Here is a 24,708-nt window from a genome sequence, read left to right on the forward strand (position 1 = left end):
GAGTGTCGGAGACTTGGAGGGGAGTTGCAATGAGATTAGTGGAAGAACAGCATCTAGTAAAGATTAGGTCAAGCGTATTGCCTGCCTTGTGAGTAGGGGGGGGAAGGTGACGAGGGTGAGGTCAAAAGAGGAGAGGAGTGGAAAGAAGAGGCAGAGAGGAATGAGTCCAAAGGTAGACGTGGGGAGGTTAAGTCACCCAGAACTGTGAGAGGTGACCATGCTCAGGAAAGGAACTTATCAAGGCGTCAAGCTCATTGATGAACCTCCAAGAACCTGGGGGCGATAAATGTAAGGATGTTAAAGCTTGAAAGGGCTGGTTGACTAATTGTGACAAGCATGGGAATCTCAAAGGAGGCGATAGACAGATGGGTCAGCGGAGAAAAAGAGAATGTCCACTTGGAGAGATTGAGGATCCCAGTGCCACCACCCCGCTGACCAGAAGCTCTCGTGGTGTGCGAGAGAACACATGGGCAGAGACGAGAGAGAGAACAGCAGTAGGAGTAGCAGTGTTATCTTGGTAATCCATGTTTCCGTCAGTGCCAAAGAAGTCGAGGACTGGAGGGAAGCATTCCCAGGCTGTGTGAGATGAACTCTGCCTTGTTGGCCGCAGATCGGCAGTTCCAGAGGCTGCCGGAGACCTGGAACTCCACGTGGGTCGTGCGCGCTGGGACCACCAGGTTAGAGTGGCGGCGGCCACGCGGTGTGAAGCGTTTGTATGGTCTGTGCAGAGAGGAGAGAAGAGGGATAGACAGACACATAGTTGACAGGCTACAGAAGAGGCTACGCTAATGCAAAGGAGATTGGAATGACAAGTGGACTACACGTCTCGAATGTTCAGAAAGTTAAGMTTACGTTGCAAAAAATCTTATTGACTAAAATGATACAGTGCTGCTGGCTGGTGGAGTAGGCTAGCTAGCAGTGGCTGCGTTGTTGACTTAGTTTGAAAGTGTAGCTGGCTAGGTAGCCTCGGTAACTGGCTAGGTAACCTTGACAATTACACTAAACTACACAATCCTCTCCTACAAAGCTTATAAAAATATTATACAAGGGGTGGGTCTAATTTTGGATTCTGATTGGTTAAAACTGCATTCCAGCCGGAGTCTATTACACAAGTTACCACCGGCTAAATMTATGATGGTTAGATGAAATGCCTATTTACTCTGTTCCATCTGACTGCGCAATCCACTGTCTCATCAGCCCAGCCAGGCAAATCAATTATTAGAAAAGTAGAAGGCGTTTAGAGCATCTGCAGTCATTGATTACAATCTGAAATCAATTGTTGTGAAAATAAAGAACCCAGCTAGTTGACGTTTTCCTGTATGCTTGTTTTATTGAGTCAAACATCCAACCACACATCTTACAAAAGAAAAGAAAACCGTCAGGACATTGACACCATGGCACACTGTTTTACAGAAGATCATTCTGTTAGAGGTTCATTTTCACCCAACATATAAACATGCGCTTTTACAAAAATTAAATGCATACTGTTTACTAAAATGTGTAGAAGATAAAAACAATACTAATAAATTAGGCATCTAATAAATAGTATATATCATTCAATGGTCCATGTACAAAGCTGAAGTAAGATTGTGTTAATAGTTATCTCATACAATATTTCTTCAGACAGGAAATCAGACAAAATAAAGGCAGATGTGTAGATGCATAACTACCGAAACTAGTCATATTCCTATATAAGTAGTAACTAACATAACATATTTTATACATTTGGGTCCTTTACTATTTATTGTATTTACATTATAAGTATTGTGGCATTTTTAGAAAATTATTCTGTGCAGTGAAGRATTTCTACAACTGTTTTATGCATATATCCTGTGTTAATAAATGTGTTTATATAATGCCCAGATATAATTGTCAAACTATACACACAAAGTACACTGCATTTGATTTCAGTCCGTAAGTGCATCTTTTGCCCTCCATCACAAGGTTGGAGTTCAATCAGGCATATCTAAAGGACAGTCAAGTCTTGGTGCCTACATTGATCCTGCCATTTGATGACTTAGGGCGACTTACCGTCAATGAGTTTGCGGTGTCTAACTGACACATTGTTGGTGGAGAAGACAAAGAGTCCCATATAATTTCAAAGACACAAACTATACATTTGCATGGATTTGAACACACAAACTCAGCATGGAATGACTACAATGGATATTGCTTGTGGAGTTCTGTTCGGGTCAAGGTCCATTACTAAAACTATTTAGACCACTTTAAAAACGTATTCACTTTGAACTGGCCAGATTAGCTTATATTTGATTGTAAAACATATTCTGCCAACCTTATGACCTCAAATAACATAGATYTGTGAATGTAGAGATGTACTAGTTAAACAACAACAATGATATCAAGTAATCCAACAGTAGCTCTTCAGTCTCTTATCAGTAACATAAGGTTCCATATTTTGTAAAACATTTTGAGCAAAGCTCCAACTACTATTACGGAAGATTTTCAGTAACAAAACAACCAATATTGTGGATGATAAAGTGCTGCTAAAAAGAACACTTTCCTCAAAAACGTTTAATTAGAGAATGGAAAACTTCTTATAGTGGCACAGCAGTCAAAGACAGGAACCGCTTACATCAAGAGATGCTGTTGGCTATATCAGCTGACTATACAGGATTGTCAGCTATGCGTCACAAAACTAAGTTGAACAAGGAAGCAGCCCCTACAGTGCTGAACTATGCCAAAGGCATTGTGGAGTTACAATAATGAAAAGCACCCAAAAAGAAAATCACCACTTTTCAAGGAACATGAAGCATTAGTTTGGAGTTTGACCCCGAAGGGTCTAAAAGCACTTTCATGATGAAGCAGACCTTGRTAAGGCTGGAAGCCACATTACATTTGGTTACTGTTTGAAAGGAAGCCCCCTTTTCTGTCAAARGCACAAGATCAGAGAACAACTTACAGTCTTGTGAACTGCTAGAAGGCTCTACTGGGAGTGTATTCCTTGTATGATTTTGGACCAGGCGTTTAAACTCAAAGTTGTGAGGGACTTCAGTTCCGTTTTAGAGGTGGGGGGGTTGTAAGTCAGATTTGGGTATATTTTACATCTATCTTAGTCTGCAGTGAAACGGGCTGATGTTGCTTTTCAACTGAGTGTCAGAGTAGAAATGTCTCAAATAGTCCCATGATTTCATAGTGTAAAATTCATGCTCATGGGTATTGCTTGGGAATTAAAAATATAAAATGTATGCATACAGTAACTTATAACAGCTGGCTTATTTGTAACCGTGTCTTTTCACTAAGACATAAACATACAAAATTATCTTTAGGATTTTATTTATTTTTCCTTAAGAAATACATTTGTAAAAAATWATTAAAAGCCTATCCGGACAGAGATTAAAAGTGAGTTGGTAAAAACATATTTACATGGCATGCAATTTCTTGAGGGTCTTCAATGAAAATAATTGAGACCTGCATAAGAGGCAGAAGCATGGATATCTAAACCGACAAAATGAGAAAGATAACAGACAAAGGAAGAAAAATAAAGTAAAAGTAACACAGGATTTAACTTTTTTCTGATATAAAATTTGAAGTTAATTGAAAATACCACCTTTTCCTTCTATCTACCATGCCAACCCACCCCCTTACACCCAGGTTCCTGCCCCCACCACGTTTTTGTTGTGATGAGAAGAGAAGGAGCGCTTGAGACTTTGAGACAGAGGATCGGGCAGGAGGTGAGCGCCATCTGTTCTCTGTTTGGTGAACATACCTGAAATGTGATGGCAGCCAGTGTGTCAGTTTAGTAGTCAGTTTGCAAACAGTCAGTGAGTGGGCTACTCTGGTCCCCTCAGGTTGGGGTGATGAAGGAGGGTTCATAGCCAGGCCTCAGCAGGGTGTGTGGGACGAGAGGAGAGGGGAGGGACAGGTGCTCAGAGCTGAGAGTCAGCCCCCAGGCTGTTGAGCTCCTCCGGCGAGTGCTTCTCTCCCCCAGTGCCAGCCGACTGGCGGAACCCGGCCGAGATCTCGTCAAATGTCCGGCCCTTGGTCTCAGGCACCTTGAAGTAGGTGAAGATGAAGAAGCTGAGCAGCAGTATAGTGAAGATGACAAAGACATAAGGGCCACACAACTCCTGTAGGGCGAGACRGAGAAAAGAAGGAGAGAGAACATTGAAGATCATGTTCATTAAGCAATGGGCTCCAAACAAACACGTCTTCAAACTAACAGTTCAAACATACAGTATATCAAGATTAGGGTTGCAAAGGGTGGGGATATTACTGGAAACTTTCTAAGTTTACCAGTAAACTACTAGAATGTTGGTATCTTGCAAGGATTTTATGTAATCTATCACAAGACATCTAGCGGCCCTTTTGGGCACTTTAGATTTTTACAGGTATCTGTAATTATCCCTGGCCCTTGGTGCGACCTTATCATATGTAAAATATATATGAAATAATTAAATAAGATGATTTTAAAATAAACATTAGAATGACAAAGCTGTAAAACATGATCCTAAATTATCTTCAACTTCGTGAATACCATTGATGTTTAATATGAGGGTTTCAGCAAATATCCTTTATTAATTCTTAACACACTTCTATTTATTTTACTAAGTCAACATTTATTYGTTGTCAGTGTTTTGGCATCATACTGGTGGCAGCTGTGAACAGAGTCAATGTTTGGAAGAGTTGCAGAGTTAATGGAAAATAATGGCAATGTTGATTAGATGCTTTTTCCTTAATTAGGTTATGTTCTCTTGAACCATATGGTTTATGTACTAGAAACTCATGGACAATATGGACACAGATATAACAAATTCATACTATATATGATTTTTTTTTTAAAGTTATTAAAGTATAAATTACAAAATTTACGATAGATTGCAATCCATTTTCTGTTAATTACCAATATTAATGAAGATTCCAGTAACTTTCGTAAAATACCGGTAGCTTTGCAACCCTAATCGAGATGAGTATGTYGACAACATCTACCATGATGAGCATCAGTGACTAACAAGGCTGTGCTTAGTGCTTACCTCTACATACTGGAAGGCCATGCCCACTATGAAGTTGGCGGTCCAGTTAGAGAAGCCAGCCACAGCAAAGGCCGAGGGCCGGGGTCCTTGGGAGAACAGCTCAGCCACGATGAACCAGGGGATGGGACCCGGGCCAATCTCAAAGAATGCAACAAAGGCAAAGATGGCCACGATGCTCACGTAGGACATCCACGGCAGCTGTTCCTGATGGAGGACAAACAGACAGCAGGGGGTTAAACTACTGGTATTCATTCAACATATTATATTTACAAGGACGTGTATCAATAAACCAAGTGTTTTTCCTCATTCATTCCGTATGAGAGCTGCTAGCCTTATGTGAAGTGTGCTGTAGTTAGTCTACGTACCAGCAGAGCCAGAGCGACGGTCATCAGAACGGCAGCGCCTGCCATTCCTATCAGCCCCAGCAAGTGGAGAGATCTACGTCCGGCGCGCTCCACCACAAACAACTGAGAGGAGAGAGGGTTGAGTTACACTGTCCAACCCCTAATGTGGTACATCATGCGCACCATAAATGACACATGCACATCTGCCACAGTTACTCACCGACACCACAGTGAAGGCTGTGTTGACCACACCGGCACCAATTGTAGCATAAACAGGCTGAGCAACTCCGGCCTTCTCAAAGATACGGGTAGAGTAGTAGAAAACCTGCAGGACACCAACAGCRCAGTTTAGAGTTGCAAAATAGGTAGTATACTGTATGTCAGGGATCATCAACTAGATTCAGCCGAGGGCCATTTTTTCTTSAGCAGATGGTYGGTGGGCTGGAACAAAATGACAAATTATTTGTAGACTACAAATTTACTGCAAGAAGCCCAAACCGATATAATATTTGACAAAAACATAATCACTTCAAACCAGTTGTATACGATCACGTGTCTCTCTATTATGCGTGGGAATACTTGGGAACAAACTTGGAGCTGATTTCCTGGTGTTATTATAGTCTTCTATGTTGAACAATAACAAATAAAAAGACTTGGGAGCTAAATAAAACCACCAAATCAGGGGAACCCTGCTTTATGTGTTTGGGGTGAGAAGTGTGTATGAGAGGTGACTCACTGCGTTGATGCCAGACAGCTGCTGGGAGAGCTGAAGCATGATAGCTATGAAGATGGGCTGGCGGTAGAGTGGCGAACGGAACAGCTCAAGGATGGTCACCTTCTTCTCCCTCATCATCTGCCTGGCCTCCTCCTTCATCTCCTGCATGTCTGCACTCACGTCTGTGGTCCCACGCAGCTTCTTCAGGACTGACAGAGACAGAGCAAGAATGGAGGTTACATTACAGTCTGCTAGGGCTGTGTCACTCCATACCAGATCAATTCAGGCAATTCGAGGGATGAATTTAAATTAAACACATTTATTGAAACATGGCCCTTATTTTAGATAATTTTCAACTCATTCAAACTAACAGAACTGACATTGGCTGAACTGATGACATTAAGTGTATGAATGTGTGTTTGTGTATAAATGTACTCAACTCACCAGTCTTGGCCTTGTTCTCCTCATTACGGTTGATGAGGAGGAAGCGGGGGCTCTCGGGGCAGAAGGGCAGCAGTGCACACTGCACTAGGGCTGGGATGAAAGTGAAGCCCAGCAGGAAGGGCCACAGAGATGCGTTCCCCATTAAGGCCTCCATGCCAAACACCTGAACCACAACACATAGTTAGACCACCATCAGATTATCATGTAGCACAGCTCTCAAAGAGATTCCTTTGGAAAAGCATACAAATCATTCATTATTCTCCATACGATATCCCTGTGCCCATTGGAACTGACCTGTGCCATCAGGATGCCTGTGACGATGCCTAGCTGGTGGAGGGTGCCCAGGGCTCCTCGGAGGGCAGTGGGGGCCACCTCACCCACGTACATCGGCACAAAGCCAGTGGAAAGGCCGGAGTAGAGGCCCACCACGAAGCGCCCGATGATCAGCATCTCCCACGAGCCACCCATCTTAGAGAAGCCCATGAGAGCAGCGGAGACAAAGGCCAGCACGTTGGCCATGAGCATGGAGTTCCTCCTGTAGACACCACAGAAATAGTCATGTCAATTACAGTCCACTTACAGACATTTACATATCACACATGTAATATCATCTCACATAACACAGTTGTAAATAAACATTGTGAAGTGTCGTATTTACCTGCCAAAGCGGTTAACGAACARGCCCACGGAGAAAGAGCCGAAGATGCCGCCGACAGAGAAGATGGCGACGGAGACGGACCACAGGGTGGTGAGGGAGGTCTTGGTGATGGGCTCCTGGTACCGGTCGAACCATGTTTCGTTGAGGAACCTCTCAATAACCTAGCAGAGCGGGAGAGAAAACAACACCAGCTCACAACACTGCCATAGACAGAAATCACAGTCAATGTACCATAGACATACAGTAATGTAAGAGACAGTAAAAAAAKGTGTTTCCTTGTCCTCATTGCCATTGGCCAGGTGGCTGCTGTTTTGATGTATGGCCAGTAGATGGAGGTAGAGGATTGTATTTCAGGTTTTCCAGCAACAAGGACGTTTGTGGGAGAGCGAGGTCTCAGGTTTCAGCCCCTTCCCCCACAGTGACTCAGTGTTGATAAACATACATATATGTATGATCAGCTTGTGATGGAAGTTAAGTGGTACAGGCTGGGAGGAACGTCCCCTCCCCCCATGTCTCTGCCGTGGCACACTGACAACTGTCATATGTCGAGGACTCCCTCTACCTCTATCTAGCACTTCTAGTACTCGGCACTGAGCCCTGCCCCCTCCTGTGCTCCTCTCCCAAATATCACTGCTGGCTCCTSTCATGTGCTTTACTGATAGATTATACAATATACCCTTTACCAATACTTATATAATGCTGAGTGATTGATATAGAACTATTAATGTATTTTATAGGTCAGGAGAGGTAAGCTGGGTATGCTGTTCAAGATATGGTATAGCCCAACMCTGTCAATATAGTTCCATAAAATAAACATTCTTACAGATAGAGAATGGCAAGTCTACCTTTCATTTCATATTCTTGATTTCTCTGAATAGGCTTGTGTCTGACTCAAGACCTAGCACGCACCTGGCCACAATGAAAAAAACTGTCCATTCATGACCGGTGACGCTGTACTGATTAAAGCATTACTGTCTCTGTGGACTCCTGGCCTGGCAATGCGGAGGCATTCAGTTCCGTCTGTCTGTGCTACAAGGGGCCCAATTTGGAGCCGGCAGGCAGGGTGGAGAAGCAGACCAGGGCACTTGAGAGACATCTAATCTAATCAGTGCTACACTCTTTAGAGCGGAAGGGCTGCATCACGGAGTGTACAAAACATTAGGAACACCTGCTCTTTCCATGACATAGACTGAACAGGTGAATCCAAGTGAAAGCTATGATCCCTTATTCAGTCAGTCTAGATCAATGGTCAMCAACCTTTTCTGAGTCMAGATCACTTTCGCAGTCAAAAAGCAAGCTGAGATCTACCGCTCAGATTTTGTTTTTTACATTAACCCACACAAACAGTTTTGTAGGAATGAGGTTTGGGAAGTAGGCCTAACATATTATCACAGCATATTGGCTATATCATTGTCCTGCCAATATTGTTAATCAGACCATATCATATTTCAAAACTCGAGCTTTGATAACAAAATAGATCAGTTGGTTTAGCACTTGTGAGGCACTGTGGAGCATGAATTGAAATAATTWGCTTTTATATTTTACTGGACTGATGGTACCTGCATCTGATGGTTAACGAGGTCAAATCACGACGTCAGGGATCTTCAGGTCGAAAAGTCAGAGCTCTAGAAAGATGYCCGAGTTTCCGACTGACTTGGAATTCCGAGTTGGATGACGACTCAAAACTATTTTTCCCAACCGCCTCTCATGGTCCCTGCTCTCTCATTCCTTTCCTCTGTTGAGACTGACCAGAGAGAGGGGACACCGTCTTCCATCTGATCGCGAAACTCGACTTGCACCGCATCTGCCTCATGCACAAATTCATGTTGTTCCTATGACCAGAGAAAGTTAAATATTTATTAAAATTAAAATCGACACGACGAGCTGCTAATAATAATAAAACGCAGGGCTATCGATACTTGGCTACTCATTCATTGCAGCTGCAGCCCGAGCGGAAGTACGGAGAAGCGCGTTTTGTAATAGTGTAGAATAGTGACATCAGCTGTCAGAGCAGCTTACCAATCATTGCACCTGTACACAGCCCATCTATAAATAGCCCACCCAACTACCTCATCCSCATATTGTTTTGTTTTTTTGCTCCTTTGCACCCCAGTATCTCTACTTGCACATCATCTTCTGCACATCTATCATTCCAGTGTTAATGCTAAATTGTAATTATTTCACGGTGTTCCTAATGTTTTATACACTCAGTAATTAATCACGATGTTATCACATTTATCATGGATATCAAGTCAAATAAAAGTTTATTGGTCATGTGCACAGGATACAGGGTGTAAACGGTACAGTGAAATGTTCTGGATGTGTCTCTATGTTCAGCAATACTACCGTTTCTGTGAACACTTCCCTGCACTCTGTATGTTGCTTCTAAACAGCTGTGGCATTGTGTGGTATTACTGAGCATGTGTCAGTGTGCTTATGTGTGTGTATATACGTAACTGGGACCTCAGCTGAGACTGGGGAGGGGAAGGGAGGGCAGGTTTACACTGGCCCAGTGTCTGAATGACAGCAAACCTCTACATATCCACCCCCTTCTCACCACTGCCCCCCTTGACAACTCTTACAGGAGGGCACCCCACCTCTACACCTCAGCTAGGCTTATACTTAGAACTAGATCATCTGGTGCTACAATCACATTTTAATTATTCACCGCTGGGGGGTTTAACCAATCAGAATGTCTACCGGTCTGTAATAAACAGGTATCAAAGTATTATTTTCTTCYCTATTGTGTACAGATGTAGGATCCTAATTTGATCACTGTTTTGTTGCTGAGAATTTTCCTGAACATCAGGAATTGCACACTTGTAGTGTATTTGAGTTTTAAAAAGGCTTCTAAAGTTTGTCTTTGTCACCTTGAAATTTCAGACTTGATTTGCCCTACCAAAAAATATATAAATTCCTACAAAAATGTCCATTATAATCCACATAATAATTCACATTTCCTGTTACTGTAAGATTATTTTTCTGCTGTAGCAAACTGGCTCAAATGAAGATCCTACATCTGTAGCCTACTATTCTATTCACAAACATCAATTGATGTTGGCTCCCAAACATCAATTGAAGCGCTTGGTAGGTATGACAGGTAGGTACTGACAGACAAATTGTGTGATGGAGCAATAAGTAGTCTCCTGAGAAAGGAAGATCAGGACAGGAGACAGCTGGGACTGTAGATCACACAGAGCCCCTCATATATCAAAAGTAATGGAGAAGGCAGGATCCCATGTATTCAGGCAACAAAGCACCTGGAACTATGAGCCGAGCTGCCACAAGGCTTGTTCAGACAAAGACCAATACTGTGTGGATTAGCCCTTTCACCTAAATAACAAATAACACTGAAGCATGCATGAGAGCACCAGCTGTACCGGAAGACTGTGTGATCACGCTCTCCGCAGCCGATGTAAGATCTTTAGACAGGTCAACATTCACAAGGCCGCAGATGGATTACCAGGACGTGTACTGCGAGCATGCGCTGACCAACTAGCAAGTGTCTTCACTGACATTTTCAACCTCTCCCTGTCCGGGTCTGTAATACCAACATGTTTTAAGCAGACCACCATAGTGCCTGTGCCCAAGAACACTAGGGTAACCTGCCTAAAGGACTACCGACCCGTAGCATTCACRTCTGTAGCCAGGAAGTGCTTTGAAAGGCTGGTCATGGCTCACATCAACACCATTATCCCAGAAACCCTAGACCCACTCCAATTTGCATACCGCCCATACAGATCCACAGATGATGGAATTTCTTCTGCACTCCACACTGCCCTTTTCCAACACAGGGGCCCCTCAGGGGTGCAGGTTCAGCCCCCTCCTGTACCTCCTGTTCACTCATGACTGCACGGCCAAGCACGACTCCAACATCATCTTTAATTTGCAGATGACACAACAGTGGTAGGCCTGATCACCGACAACAACGAGACAGCCTATAGGGAGGAGGTCAGAGACCTGGCCGTGTGGTGCCAGGACAACAACCTCTCCCTCAGCGTGATCAAGACAAAGGAGATGATTGTGGACTACAGGGAAAAGAGGACCGAGCATGCCCCCATCTCATCGACGGGGCTGCAGTGGAGCAGGTTGAGAGCTTCAAGTTCCTTGGTGTCCACATCACCAACAAACTAACATGGTCCAAGCACACCATGACAGTCGTGAAGCGGGCACAACAAAATCTAATCTCCCTCAGGAGACTAAAAAGATTTGGCATGGGTCCTCAGATCCTCAAAAGGTTCTACAGCTGCACCATCGAGAGCATCCTGACTGGTTGCATCACTGCCTGGTATRGCAACTGCTCGGCCTCCGACCGCAAGGCACTACAGAGGGTAGTGAAAACGACCCAGTACATGACTAAGGCCAAGCTTCCTATCATCCAGGACCTCTATACCAGGCGGTGTCAGAGGAAGGCCCTAAAAATTGGCCAAGACTCCAGCTACCCTAGTCATAGACTGTTCTCTTTGCTACCACATGGCAAGCGGTACCGGAGCGCCAAGTCTAGGTCCAAGAGGCTTCTAAACAGCTTCTTCCCCAAGCCGTAAGACTCCTGAACATCTAGTCAAATGGCTACCCAGACTACTCGCATTGACCTCCCCCCTCCCCTCTCCACACCACTGCCACTATCTGTTGTCATCTACGCATAGTCACTTTAATTAACTCTACCTACATGTACATACTACCCCTCAACTAACCGGTGCCCCCGCACATTGACTCTGTACCGGCAMCCACCTGTAGATATTGCTATTTTTTACTGCTGATCTTTAATTACTTGTTATTCTTATCTGTWTTTTTTGMRACTGCACTGTTGGTTAGGGTCTCGTAAGTAAGCATTTCACTGTAAGGTTGTATTCGGCGCATGTGACTAATCAAATTTTATTTTATTTGAAACTGAAAGATTGTTATGACCCACAAGACCTAATATCCACTGGATATTGTGAGCTGTCAGTAAACAAAACCATTTTGTAGATTTAGCAGCTACAGTACAAAACTGTTCAAGGGATCCATTTTCACGAGAAATGTGAAGGAGTAGGGTCAAATAAACACATTTCGTTTAAGTAAATGGAAAATAACTTAATTACATTTTTGGAGACACGTCTCACTGAGAGCTCCTAAATGATGTTACCTTTAGCGGAGTGAGTAGCACTCTCCTGGCTGTCTCCTCACTTACAATCTGAGCCCCTTCGGGGCATGAAAACAGTCCTTTACACATCACAGAGGCCCTTTAATGGAGAGTGCCTTGGACGAGATACTTGAGATATTATTAGTCCCCTTCTTTTCACGTGTTGCAGGGAACATCTTGACTGGCCAAGGCAGACACAGGGGCAGTCTCGTCTGGGAAAAGGTGTTGGGTAAGATTCGAACACGGTGTCACTTGGATAAATATAGACAAGCCTTCCCCATCCAATTCCGATCAGACACATCAGCCCCACCTCCCCACCCAATCTCGTTCCCGTGGACTCACCTTCTGAGGGGCGTTGATGACACCCGTGTTGTAACCAAACTGCAGCGAGCCAATCACTGCTGTTCCCACCGTCAGCATCAACTGGAAGGTCACTTGCTGCATAGAGACAGGAGAGAAAGTCTGTTAAAAATCCCCTCTCTCCAAATCTCTGTACTGTATCAGAGCATGAAAAGAGCAGCTTGGAGGTACTTGGAGTTGATATACTTATTGTCTTATTTCACCTTTATTTAACCAGGTAGGCTAGTTGAGAACAAGTTCTCATTTGCAACTGAGACCTGGCCAAGATAAAGCATAGCAATTCGACACATACAACAACACAGAGTTACACATGGAATAAACAAAACATACAGTCAATAATACAGTAGAAAATAAGTCTATATACAATGTGAGCAAATGAGGTGACATACGGGAGGTAAAGGCCAAAAAAGGCCATGGTGGCGAAGTAAATACAATATAGCAAGTAAAACACTGGAATGGTAGATTTGCAGTGGAAGAATGTGCAAAGTAGAAATATAAATAATGGGGTGCAAAGGAGCTAAATAAATAAATAAATACAGTAGGGGAAGAGGTAGTTGTTTGGGCTAAATTATAGATAGGCTATGTACAGGTGCAGTAATCTGTGAGCTGCTCTGACAGCTGGTGCTTAAAGCTAGTGAGGGAGATAAGTGTTTCCAGCTTCAGAGATTTTTGCAGTTCGTACCAGTCATTGGCAGCAGAAAGAAGGAAGGAAAGACGACCAAAGGAGGAATTGGCTTTGGGGGTGACCAGTGAGATATACCTGCTGGAGCACGTGCTACGAGTGGGTGCTGCTATGGTGACCAGTGAGCTGAGATAAGGCGGGGCTTAACCTAGCAGAGACTTATAGATGACCTGGAGCCAGTGGGTTTGGCGACGAATATGAAGCGAGGGCCAACCAACGAGAGCGTACAGGTTGCAATGGTGGGTAGTGTATGGGGCTTTGGTGACAAAACGGATGGCACTGTGATAGACTGCATCCAGTTTGTTGAGTAGAGTGTTGGAGGCTATTTTATAGATGACATCACCGAAGTCGAGGATCGGTAGGATGGTCAGTTTTACAAGGTTATGTTTGGCAGCATGAGTGAAGGATGCTATGTTGCGATATAGGAAGCCGATTCTAGATTTAATTTTGGATTGGAGATGCTTAATRTGAGTCTGGAAGGAGAGTTTACAGTCTAACCAGACACCTAGGTATTTGATGTTGTCCACGTATTCTAAGTCAGAGCCGTCCAGAGTAGTGATGCTGGACGGGCGAGCAGGTGCGGGCAGTGATCGGTTGAATAGCATGCATTTAGTTTTACTTGCGTTTAAGAGCAGTTGGAGGCCACGGAAGGAGAGTTGTATGGCATTGAAACTCATCTGGAGGTTAGTTAACACAGTGTCCAAAGAGGGGCCAGAAGTATACAGAATGGTGTCGTCTGCGTAGAGGTGTATCAGAGAATCACCAGGTTAAACCTGACTTGCCAGGTTAAATAAAATAGTGAGCATACATGTTCATACTTTTTTCATACTGGTCCCTCGTGGGAATCAAACCCACAACACTGCAAGAGCCATGCTCTACTGTAGCAACTGAGTTACACAGGACTATCTGACATGGGATTATCTGACGGGGAAATGTTATTTATTTAAGGATTCTCTTTWAAAAAAAAGGCTGCTTTAAAGGGCAGTGCTCAAGAACAAGTGCTCAAGGCTATTCTAAACAAAAGGGAAGGCATTCCAATTTTGTTAATTCTGAGATTCTTCAAGAGGGTGGGAGCTACAAAGTGGGCTGTGTTTGGAAACACTAACTACACAGCAAGCTTAGTATAGCTCAGTAATAGAGACCTAAACAAGGGCAGGTCTGAAAGTGAGGTGGGGTAAGTGTAAGTCTGAAAAAGTAGCAGCTTAACCAATAATGTTCCACACAAGCAATGAGTCGCAGGGGTTCAACAACTCCATGGCTGGGTTGTTATAACCAGCCCTAGCACAGGATGTAAACACACACCATCAGGGTAGATCTTGTGTTGTATGGTTTGCTATCAGAAAACATTCCAGTGTATTCTTTCTGAAAGGAGATGGTCACGTATCATTCACCTTGGAAACGATGAAGTCACGCCCTCCAGCTCTGAGATGGTTATCACAGCCTTAAAGACTACACTGKCCCTTTAAACAAACGCCATTGTTATAAAACAGCTGCTGCCACCAGCAATGTTTACATTCCTCCCAAAGATAAACTTCCATGCAAATCAATCTCCTCCTTCTCAGGAGTGAGTCTGTGAATTTTAGCCCAGTCACAGTGAGTGGGCTGTAGTATTGGTGACGGTTGCTTTAGGCCTAGTTAGCMTTTAGGCCTAGTCCAAATACATGATTATAGTGAATTTTTACGTTTCAGACCTGCCTCATCTAGCTAAATGCATCAACAGTAAAATATCTTTATATTGATGTATGAGATAGTCTGGGCTTGAGCAAACATCTGAAGTGATCATAAGGCCTGTCCCTTGAGCAACAGTTTACTCAACACAGTCCATGGGTTATATTGGAGGTCGTTAGGTCAATTTAAATCTACTTTATGCGATCAATAAGCAGTCCAACAAGGAAACATGGTATACTGCCCTGACGAATGACGATGGTGAACAGGGATGGGCCAGAGTTGTATAACAGAGGTATGTGGAATTGTGAGAGTCAATTCCAAGTAGGTACAACGTAACACAGAACCCTTTTTCACATCTTATCAGCACTTTGTCAGGTGTCCAAAGCCTTAAAACTGACCTCACTGGTTTTGGGAGGATGTCTGGTGAAGCATAATTACTTCCTGCTGTGAAATGTTTACAGCCACATCTTCCCTGTAAGTGACACCTATCGTATAATGCATTAGTCATCCAGTTCCAGTGTATTGTATAACCTTTCTCTGGTCCCCCTCTTCAAACACCTCAGCCTCTGCTAAAACTACTGCTGGGAAACACTGTATCATATTGATTAGCAAGGCCATGCTACAGTGACAGTCTGTAAGTGACAACARTACATACAGATATAATGTGAATCACCCTCTGGTGCTGTAAGGTTAAGGGCCTTCTCTAATCTAAACATCTGAGGTTTACAATAGGCCTAGTTCTGTCCAGAAAGCAGAAGTCATGGCTGGCTGTGCCACAGCTTCCATTTCCCCACATCCTAACCTCGCCTCTGGCTCTCAGTGATGGCTATGCCGCCAGCCTCACGTCCCTGCAAACGTCACCTCCTTGACAGCCTCGGGTTTCACAGGGGAACCTAATATCACTCCCTCATCCTCCTCCCTAACCTGACTCACAGCACAGGACAGCACAGAGCCCCTCCTGTGTATCCTGACTGCCTCCCTTAGTCATTCACTGAGTGAAGAGTTCACAGGAACAAGTCTATGGTCCATAACATGGTCTAAAACAAAGAGGTCAATGGATCGACTGGGTGGTAGGCATGCAGTTGAAAATTAGGGGGATGGCAAAAACTGGCACATTTACAGTAATGTGGATGAATTAATATGCACTGTACCTGTAAAATGAAACGTAATAAAGTAAAGACTGTCAGATACAAACAAACGTTTCCATACATGTGTATTTCTGATCCATCTAATTTCCCACTGATATCTGGTGCAAGTGTTTGTTCAAACCTGACACAATCTCAGATACAGTATAGCTCTATRGAGAACAAGCGAATGAGCCTGTACAGTACACTACAGCTTTACAGATTTAACCAAACTCTCCTTCACATGAATAGCGATTAGCAGAGGTCAGTACAGTGTGCACAATGCCTTCCACTTTTTTGAGGAAATGAATTAGGCCCTACGTTTGTGCCTGTTTCAATTACAGCATTCACAGATCTCTTAATCCCATCTTTTATATAAAAAAGTATTTAGGCCTCATTAGAACACACTGACACTTATATTGAAAGGGCATACTGAAGGGGCAGTCATGCAGAGGGAAATMAAGTGAGTGGAGGAAGCCAGTGGATTGAGTGGAATTAAGTCTTTAGAAGGAAGGAACTGAATGCCGGCTTTGGGTTTAATCAAAAGCCAGAACTGTTCACTCAGTTAAAAATCGAATTGCTTCTTAGAGTTATTCCACTCACCACAGACCAGGTCAACTGTACGCTTGCCCCAATTACCTTGTTTCTTACCCAAGAAAAAAAGAGGCTTCCGCTGAACTAAAACAAAGCATATTGTTCAGTAGAGCTTTAAAGGGACTCACAACTTGTGCCCAAACTGCCCATAAATCGGAAGGCTTCGTGTCGAAGGGAAATGCTTGTTATCCAGTCTATAATAGGAACAAAGAGGTTAGACAGTATTTTGTTTTGGAGAGAGGTTGGGAGAAGTTAAACACCCCCGGGGTGAGCAGTCAGGCAGGGGAGGTGTCTATCTGAACAGGTGTATCAAAGTGAGGCTAAGAGGGCAATGTCTCAGCAATGGTCCCGTGTGGTTCAGTTGGTAGCCCATGGTGCTTGCAACGGCAGTGTTGTGGGTTCAATTCCCAYAGGGGACCATTATGAAAATGGACGCACTCACTACTGTAAGTCACTCTGGGTGAGACTAAAAAGTCAAATTAGAGCTGGCATAATTACTGTGTAGCTGACGGTTATGGATGAAGACTGTCATGAAAATAAAATAACTGTTTTAAAAAAACTGACTGAAGACAGGACAGCCGGGCATTCGTGCGGTTGAGTCCGTTTCTGCGATAACATGGACTCTTACCGATGTGATTCAACTTTGTTGCCCCTTACTGAAACAAGCAAGGTGTTGTAGCAATCAGTGAAAAGAATGGGCTTGGAACCTCTTACCCTGGCAATTTGACTGGTACACTCACAATGGATGCCTGGTATTGTGTTGCAATAATTTCCATGGTATGTAGTATGTAAATTCAAATKATGTTAACTGATGCAATGGAATGCATTTTTTGTAATGTCAGGTGAGTTGAATCAACAAATCACAGCACATATTGATGTGTACACTTCCTGCTTTTGCTCTAGGTTGAAGATGACAAAGGTGAAAACAATGGGATTCTAATATCCAATAACTCTTTGCAACAATGGGACCAGCTATGSTAGTTAGCAACGGTGCTGGTCCCAGATTTGTGACAACATTGTCTTAACCGGTATATTTTCGACCTAGCTTTTACTTTTTGCTTTTACTTCCTGCTTTGCTACCATGGTTACACTCACAATGGCCACCAGTCCACTCATTATGCCATCATTGATTTGAATGAGGATGCCTGTTCTTCTATTCAAATTTTTTTTTATGGCAGCACATGCAGTCAGGAGTGGAGGAAAGGAGAACATGTGCTATTCGAATGGTTATTACGGAGACCAAGGTCATTTGGTTGGCCAATTACAGTCATCCAAAATTCCATGAATGTCACAGCCATATGTAAAATGCAATACAATGATTTCCTTGGAAAGCTCTCGACTGGCAATGAGGACATTTATTCTAGAGCCAAAACGTAGCCTGCTTTACCTTGCAGACATACAGTATGAACCAGAATATCATTGACAAATGCTTATTACAATGTTATGCACACAGGACTGAACCATGGCTGGGGACAGCTCATTGGCATTTTGGCTTTTGACATATAGCCCGATTTCCACCACACCCTGTGTCAGCAACCCCTGGTTCTACCCACACGCTGACTGCCCCCTCCCTGTCCAGCTGTGCTGCACACACTCAGGGATCATAAGCACAAGCCAGAGTGCGATACCCAACCACGAGATGCTGATTATAAAACAGTAGACATGCTCAGAGTGGTGTTAGCCTGGACGCACGCTCAAAGCTCAAGCTGTCTGACAAAAGCAAAACACTGGCCTAATGGGAATGGCTGGAAAGGGGTCGTTTTAATTGTGTTCAAACGTCTATGCCTAACCATAAAAGGGGTTACAGACAAATAACAATAAACATGTTTACCATTTCAACCAGAAGTAAACTCTAAGCGAGGGCTGGGAGAAGTGACTTTAAAGTTGTCAGGGGGGTAGCTAACCACACAGCATCAGCAGTCAGTGGTAAAYCAGCCATAACAGAGACCAGATGAGTCACGTCTCACTCTCTTCCTTTTACTATTGTAAAACAACAATAAGCAAATGTTACATCAAATGCAAAGTGAAAATGAACAAAAATGAAGTGAAGACCTCATATGCTGTGATAAAACAGATAATCTCAATCTAGACTTTAATGTGCTGCCTTCCTGTGAGTAATGCCATCATGCTCTTCATTGAGCTAATTTTAATTCACTACTTTATAAATTGATTTCTACACCAGATACAGTCATGAGGCCAACAGAGGGGACAGGGTTTACAATTGGCCAGGACGCAGGTAGTTTGTAATGTATGAAGGGGGATTATGAATAGCCAATTAGAGGCCATGGACGAGGTAGGCCTACCCCACGACCTGATTTAATGCTATCGCGCGTACTGCATTGCCCCAGCAGCCGCATATCCGACTGCGTCCAAAGATGATGGTGAGCAGCACAGCACACACGTTTTACGTTTCAATTGAATAAAACAATTACATGATGGGCTAGCTAGTGTAACTTCTTGAAAAAAATACTTAGTATTCGGAACCCATTGACATTAACACAGCTAGGCAGCTTGAGAGTCTCAAGCTAACCTAACCAGTTTTCAATATTACTGGGAAGCTAACTAGCTACCCCCTCTCTCTCTCTCTCTCTCTCTCTCTCTCTCTGAGAGACACAGACACATACACAGTTTTGTATATTGGTTTCTACGAAAACTGCCAACTAGTCGTTAGCCTCACTCATACAATTAGCCTACCTTGCTGCCTGAATCCATTGCCGCAGTATGGCTTGTCGATATTATTGCTGGCAATCTTGAAATGTCAAGACTATAGTTTGGGTAACTTCCGCGGGTATTTTTTTTTACTCAGACGAGGTGTCTCATTTTTAAGATGATAATGATACAATATGTCATAAACAATAGTATCTTCTTTGTTCTTCTTTATTTTCAGCGTAATTATTTGTTTCCAAATTGTCCTCAGTTCATCGTGTTTATTCCCCAAGTGTAATTTCTGTCATGAGCTCAAAACTTCAGATTCATCATGCCCCAAAGTTTTCTTGGGTTGTTGAAGTAGTTCGTTCTTCGAGTACAGACTGTCTACTCTTTGGGGAAATAAACCGGTGAATATATTTCCAACAGCCCGTCTAGAGTGATTGGCTGACGCAAGAGTTTAGTTCGGCCTCAATGTGAGTTTAGTTCAGCCTCAATTTGTAAGGAGGAGGCCCGTTTCTATCCCTGAGCTTCTATTGGTTTAAACTTGCACCCCTATGACGACGTTAAGACATATAACTCTGAAAAGTGTCACTTCGTTTTGTTGAAGTACTAGGTCGGATAGTTATGTGTGAAGCACATCGTCCTCGATGTATTTMATTGAAATGATACATTTTGATTACAATTTGGTGGAGGCGTGAGCAAAGTATTATATTGTAATAACATAGTTATATAACCTACTGATCAGACGCTTGCAGCAGGGGGCGCAAATTTACTCACCATTGCTGATAGTTTGAGGTCATGGCAGGAAATGACACTGACAGAACTGACATGCACCACCTTTTCATCCCACTTGCAACCCCCAAGTAGGCTATAAGTAAGCAATAATGTGACCTTGCCTACCAAGGGTAGAATTTCTATACTTCATAGGTCTTCTTGCTCCTAGTACTTATCCCAACAATACTAAAAGAGAAGAGGTAGTAGTAGCCTAGTAATACATTTGAATGATCCATGACAACACTCATTTTTAGGCACACAAAAAAACATCTAGTCTAGAGGTCGACCGATTAATCGGCATGGACGATTAATTAGGGCTGATTTCAAGTTTTCATAACAATCAGTAATCGGCCTTTTTTATTTCAGACTAAATCKATTTTATTTATGTATTATATGAAGTTAAAATAAATGTGTTCATTGTTCATTCAGTATTGTTGTAATTGTCATTATTACAAATATATGTAAAAATCGGCCAATTAATCGGTATCCGCTTTTTGAAAAATCATAATCGGTCGACCTCTAATCCAGTCAGTCATCCTTTGTTTCTCAGCACCTCACTGTATCCATGCGTGTTCAGTCCTTCATAAACAATGTTTCAAACATCCAACATCTGTGATCTTTGACCAAAGCTGGTAATGTGACATTGGTACCCTCCATTCAAAACCATAAATTGTGATGGAGATGTTTGTTATTAAAGGTGTGTAAAAACAAATATTTTCATGAGGATAAATGAAACTGCGTAATACCTTTTGTTTGAGATGGCGGGGAAGGGTCCGGTCAGAGTGCATGCAAAAAATTAGGAAAATAATCATTAGTACAGAAAGGAAAATGTGTGTGTTTATACAGTGCAAATGAAAGAGTCGGGAACAGGAGAAAAAATATATAAAAATGGAAGAAATTTGTTCCCTTTTTATATAATTTATTCCCTTTGAAACCATGGGAAAACAATAACAGGCAAATACTGAGACAAAGGCCGGTGAGTGTGCCATATGGACTGACCTGGCCTAAAGCAACAGGCTGAGGAACTTAGAGGAAGACCAACATGGTATTTCACATTGTCTGTGGGTTTGTCATGTCTGAATAATCATGAGGCAATGTAAGGTTTATTTGTAAGATTGAAAATTGTCACTCAAAACTAGTTCAACTGGTTACACAAAAAATTGCCTAGTTCTTTGCTGACGAAAACTTTGTGATGTAAACATCAGTAGTTACCAAGGAATGTTGTAGGAATGACTGATGAATGAACAAATCATCAAAGCTTGTCAAAAGGTGTGATAGACTTTCAGGAGTTATAATGCAGTTCTAGAACACCTGACTGTTGCTTGTTGCTGTTGAATGTCTTTGCATAGTCTTACCTATGGTTAATTGACCTGGCAGACCATGTGTTCTCAGTCAACTTACTATGTAAAATAAATACATTAAAGAAAAATGTATATTCTTGAATCCAACAGACAATGCAATGTCTAGTTACTCTTGCCAGATTCATGGCTCTCCACAGCGGTTGTGGGAGGAGACTATGTAATGTCTAATTTATGAGGCTTGCAATAATGTCTGACGTGAAAAGKCCTGCCTTTAGTATGCTAGTGTTCAGGTCATGTTAGACTATAGTTGACCTTGTAAACAAGCATTGAGACATCAAAGTGTCTTCCCTCTGTTATTCTCTGAGCCTCATGGTCCACAGCACCCAGATACAGGATGAGGGGAGGAGAGAAAAGGTGTAGAGTCACTTCATTACAACATACACGATGCACCTATATCTTTTGTCAGAGATGGCGGGGAGGTCTCCGGTCAAGGCACATTTCAATTAGAAATAAAATAGAGCGGACGGGAAAAGGAAGGGAGACTGGGAAGGACTGACACATTTTAGGAACTGTGTTCTTTTCTGTCTTTTATGAAATTCCTTTGAAATCTAATGAAAACAATAACAAACAAAGAGGGGGTGTATACTCTGAGCGGGCCTGTATTGTGCACTAAATCAAAAGTAGAACATTACGGCATGGGATACATTATAATAACATGGTAAGAGTATGCTAACACATTCCAATATTACTTTCCCAGGTATCCTTTATTGAATTGTTGCTATTTAAATAATAAACATGGTACCTGCGGTAAGAATCTGTGAAACTCCTGACCTGACGCATAGCTTATGGGGTGAAATAAATCAATACAGTTACATATCGGGATATTATTTTTGATGATATATCATATTGTATAGTTTTGACAATATTTCAATATATAGTTGGCTGTACTTGCACCAAAACAGTATTTTTCCTTCATAGCTTGTTCCCCATCTTTTTAACATAGGGAGCCAATTTGTTTTCAGCACTTTTATATCCATGATTGATCAAAACTAATTTTCTYATGTCTCTTTCTTGTCCCTCTGTGGCAGACATAACGTGAGCAATGTTTGGAACATCAAATCGCAATACATATAGAATCGTGAGACTCGCAATGCATATCGTATCGGCACCTAAGTATMATGATAATATTGTGAGGTCACTGGCAATTCCCAGCACGAATAGCTTAGCTTGCACCTACCTCATCCATAGGTTTTCACAGCTTATAGCTTTGCGTTTCCCCAGAACACAAACCTGGAGGGATAATTTACAGATGAGCCAAATCCAATTACTCCATTTACTACTAGGCCATAAAATACCTTTGCCGGGCCTGTGGGCTCATGCATGTACTCCTGAGCCTCATTCACCAGCTTCTTTGTCTCACTAATGCTTTGGTCTTTGCTATCTGGAATTCTTGGGATGTCYAACACAGACGTCACCCCATTGAAGTTGACATTTAAAATGGTTAAGGTAAGGGTTAAGGTTACGGTTAGGTAAGGTAAGGGTTATGGTGAAGGTTATGGTAAGGGTAAAAGTAAGGGTTAGGGTTTGKGGTAGGAAAGTCCCAAGAACCTGGATTGCACTAACCCTAATGCTTTGCTCAATAGTTGCTCTCATCAGAGATTATTTCATTGAGTGTTCTTTAAATGGCCCTCTCGTCATTGCGCAATGCTCTTAARMTCAATCCTATTCTATCACTATTTTCTTAAAAACTAGGACGCCTAGAATTGTGGATACATTTTGTATAAACTCCCAGCACATTTTGGACCTAATCCAAGGAAAGGCCTGGAAGGTGAATCATGGTCATCCATCCCCATGCACATGAGCACTGGATAAGAATTAAGTTATCTGAAGCAGGCTGTCAAAAATAAAGGYTACACAATGTCTAGAACCTTTGAGTGTTTGTTAGCCTTTTCTTTCAATGTCTAGTCCATGTCCTATTAAAAGGCACATCTACAGTTGTTGTAACATCTCACCATTATTCATTGACTGGAATGGAATATTTTTATGTTACAATTCAAATGGAGCTCATTCAGATGATTCACTCAGGGAGAAGGAGGGCTACTGAGAGCTAGTTTTGATTCGAGGATTTGTATCAGCGGAAATACGACAATAGAAAGCATCTTACACCTTCAATCCATGACAGACAAAGAASCGCACCTTGCATCTTTGCTGGGTCTTTTCCTCCAACTGAGCAGGCAGACGCTGTCTGGAGACATGCATGAGCTTGGGCTTGGGCCTGGGGAACACAAACACTTCAAACGGCCTCTTTCTTTATGGAGCCACAATGCTCTACGTCAGCGGCACCTTCATTTCCGTTCACTGCCTGGGTGTCTGTCTGCACATACTGTCAGACCCTGAGCCGCCCTCAAGATCTGCACCCGTTGGCCCTCTTTCTTTCTGTCCAGGAGCCTTCACACATTTTTCCTGTGTGACTGCAAATTCTGAATGCAACCACGGATGTCCTTTTCTCAAAAGGGGCGCGACTCTGTGGCTTCTCGAAGTGTATGCAACGTTTGGCGTGGCGTTCTTTTATATTTTCATTTAAACGCCATTATAAAATGTGTACATGATACTGCAAAGCATTTCCCCAAAGAGGACAATAAAGTCAGTAAAAGAATGCTTGGAAGTCTGCTGCAAGCTAACAAATYGGTTGGCAGGAGTGAGAAAAGAGAGACCCAAGACTTGAGCGTGAGACTGTAGTAGAAGACACAGACCCTTTTAGAAGATTACTGACCTTCTATTAGACTTTGGTTTATGTCACRAGTTGGATAGTAACATACCTGGTCTGTAGTTGAATGGGCTCATTTGGCTCAGTAACACAATGTTTGGTGTGCCAAGGCCACTCACTGAACTGCCATCCATCTTTTTAGTCACTTAGATGGTACTTGGCCAGCTGGCAACCTCGCCAAAGCCCGCCAATGATCATCCACTTCATTGCACGTTACTGTCTGGTCACAGTCTTGTTGGAAACGTGTATCACTCAAGCCAGTATCATATGTGGGCCACCCTCACTGCCCAGAACTGATTTGTCATCTCTTTAGGCTCCCTGTCCCCACCATTTCTTTCCCCCAGTCAATGGGACAGTACTGGTCAGCTGGTGTCCTTTGCTAAGCATTGCCCGCATGTTACGCTGAAACATCCCACTGGGCACAGACGTCAGTTCAACATCTAGTTTTTATTGACATTTGGTTGATTTGTCAACGAATGTGAATTCAACGTGAAATATACAAAACATGTCACCAT

General features: G+C 42.8%; 1 protein-coding gene across 1 annotated transcript; it reads right to left on the reverse strand.

Annotated features, from left to right (window-relative positions):
- Positions 1 to 1,310: 1,310 nt before the first annotated feature.
- LOC111967997 (solute carrier family 2, facilitated glucose transporter member 1-like) lies at positions 1,311 to 19,817 on the reverse strand. The gene is made up of 10 exons (XM_023993480.2): positions 19,397 to 19,817; positions 12,617 to 12,712; positions 7,153 to 7,313; positions 6,789 to 7,029; positions 6,495 to 6,657; positions 6,072 to 6,259; positions 5,556 to 5,660; positions 5,357 to 5,458; positions 4,992 to 5,195; positions 1,311 to 4,088 (listed from the first exon to the last, which is right to left on the reverse strand). The coding sequence occupies exons 1-10, from the start codon at positions 19,412 to 19,414 to the stop codon at positions 3,888 to 3,890; spliced, it is 1,479 nt and encodes a 492-aa protein (XP_023849248.1). The 5' UTR covers positions 19,415 to 19,817; the 3' UTR covers positions 1,311 to 3,887.
- Positions 19,818 to 24,708: the final 4,891 nt, after the last annotated feature.

This window comes from Salvelinus sp. IW2-2015, linkage group LG1 (genome assembly GCF_002910315.2).
Source record: "Salvelinus sp. IW2-2015 linkage group LG1, ASM291031v2, whole genome shotgun sequence".
Taxonomy (NCBI): Eukaryota; Metazoa; Chordata; class Actinopteri; order Salmoniformes; family Salmonidae; genus Salvelinus; species Salvelinus sp. IW2-2015.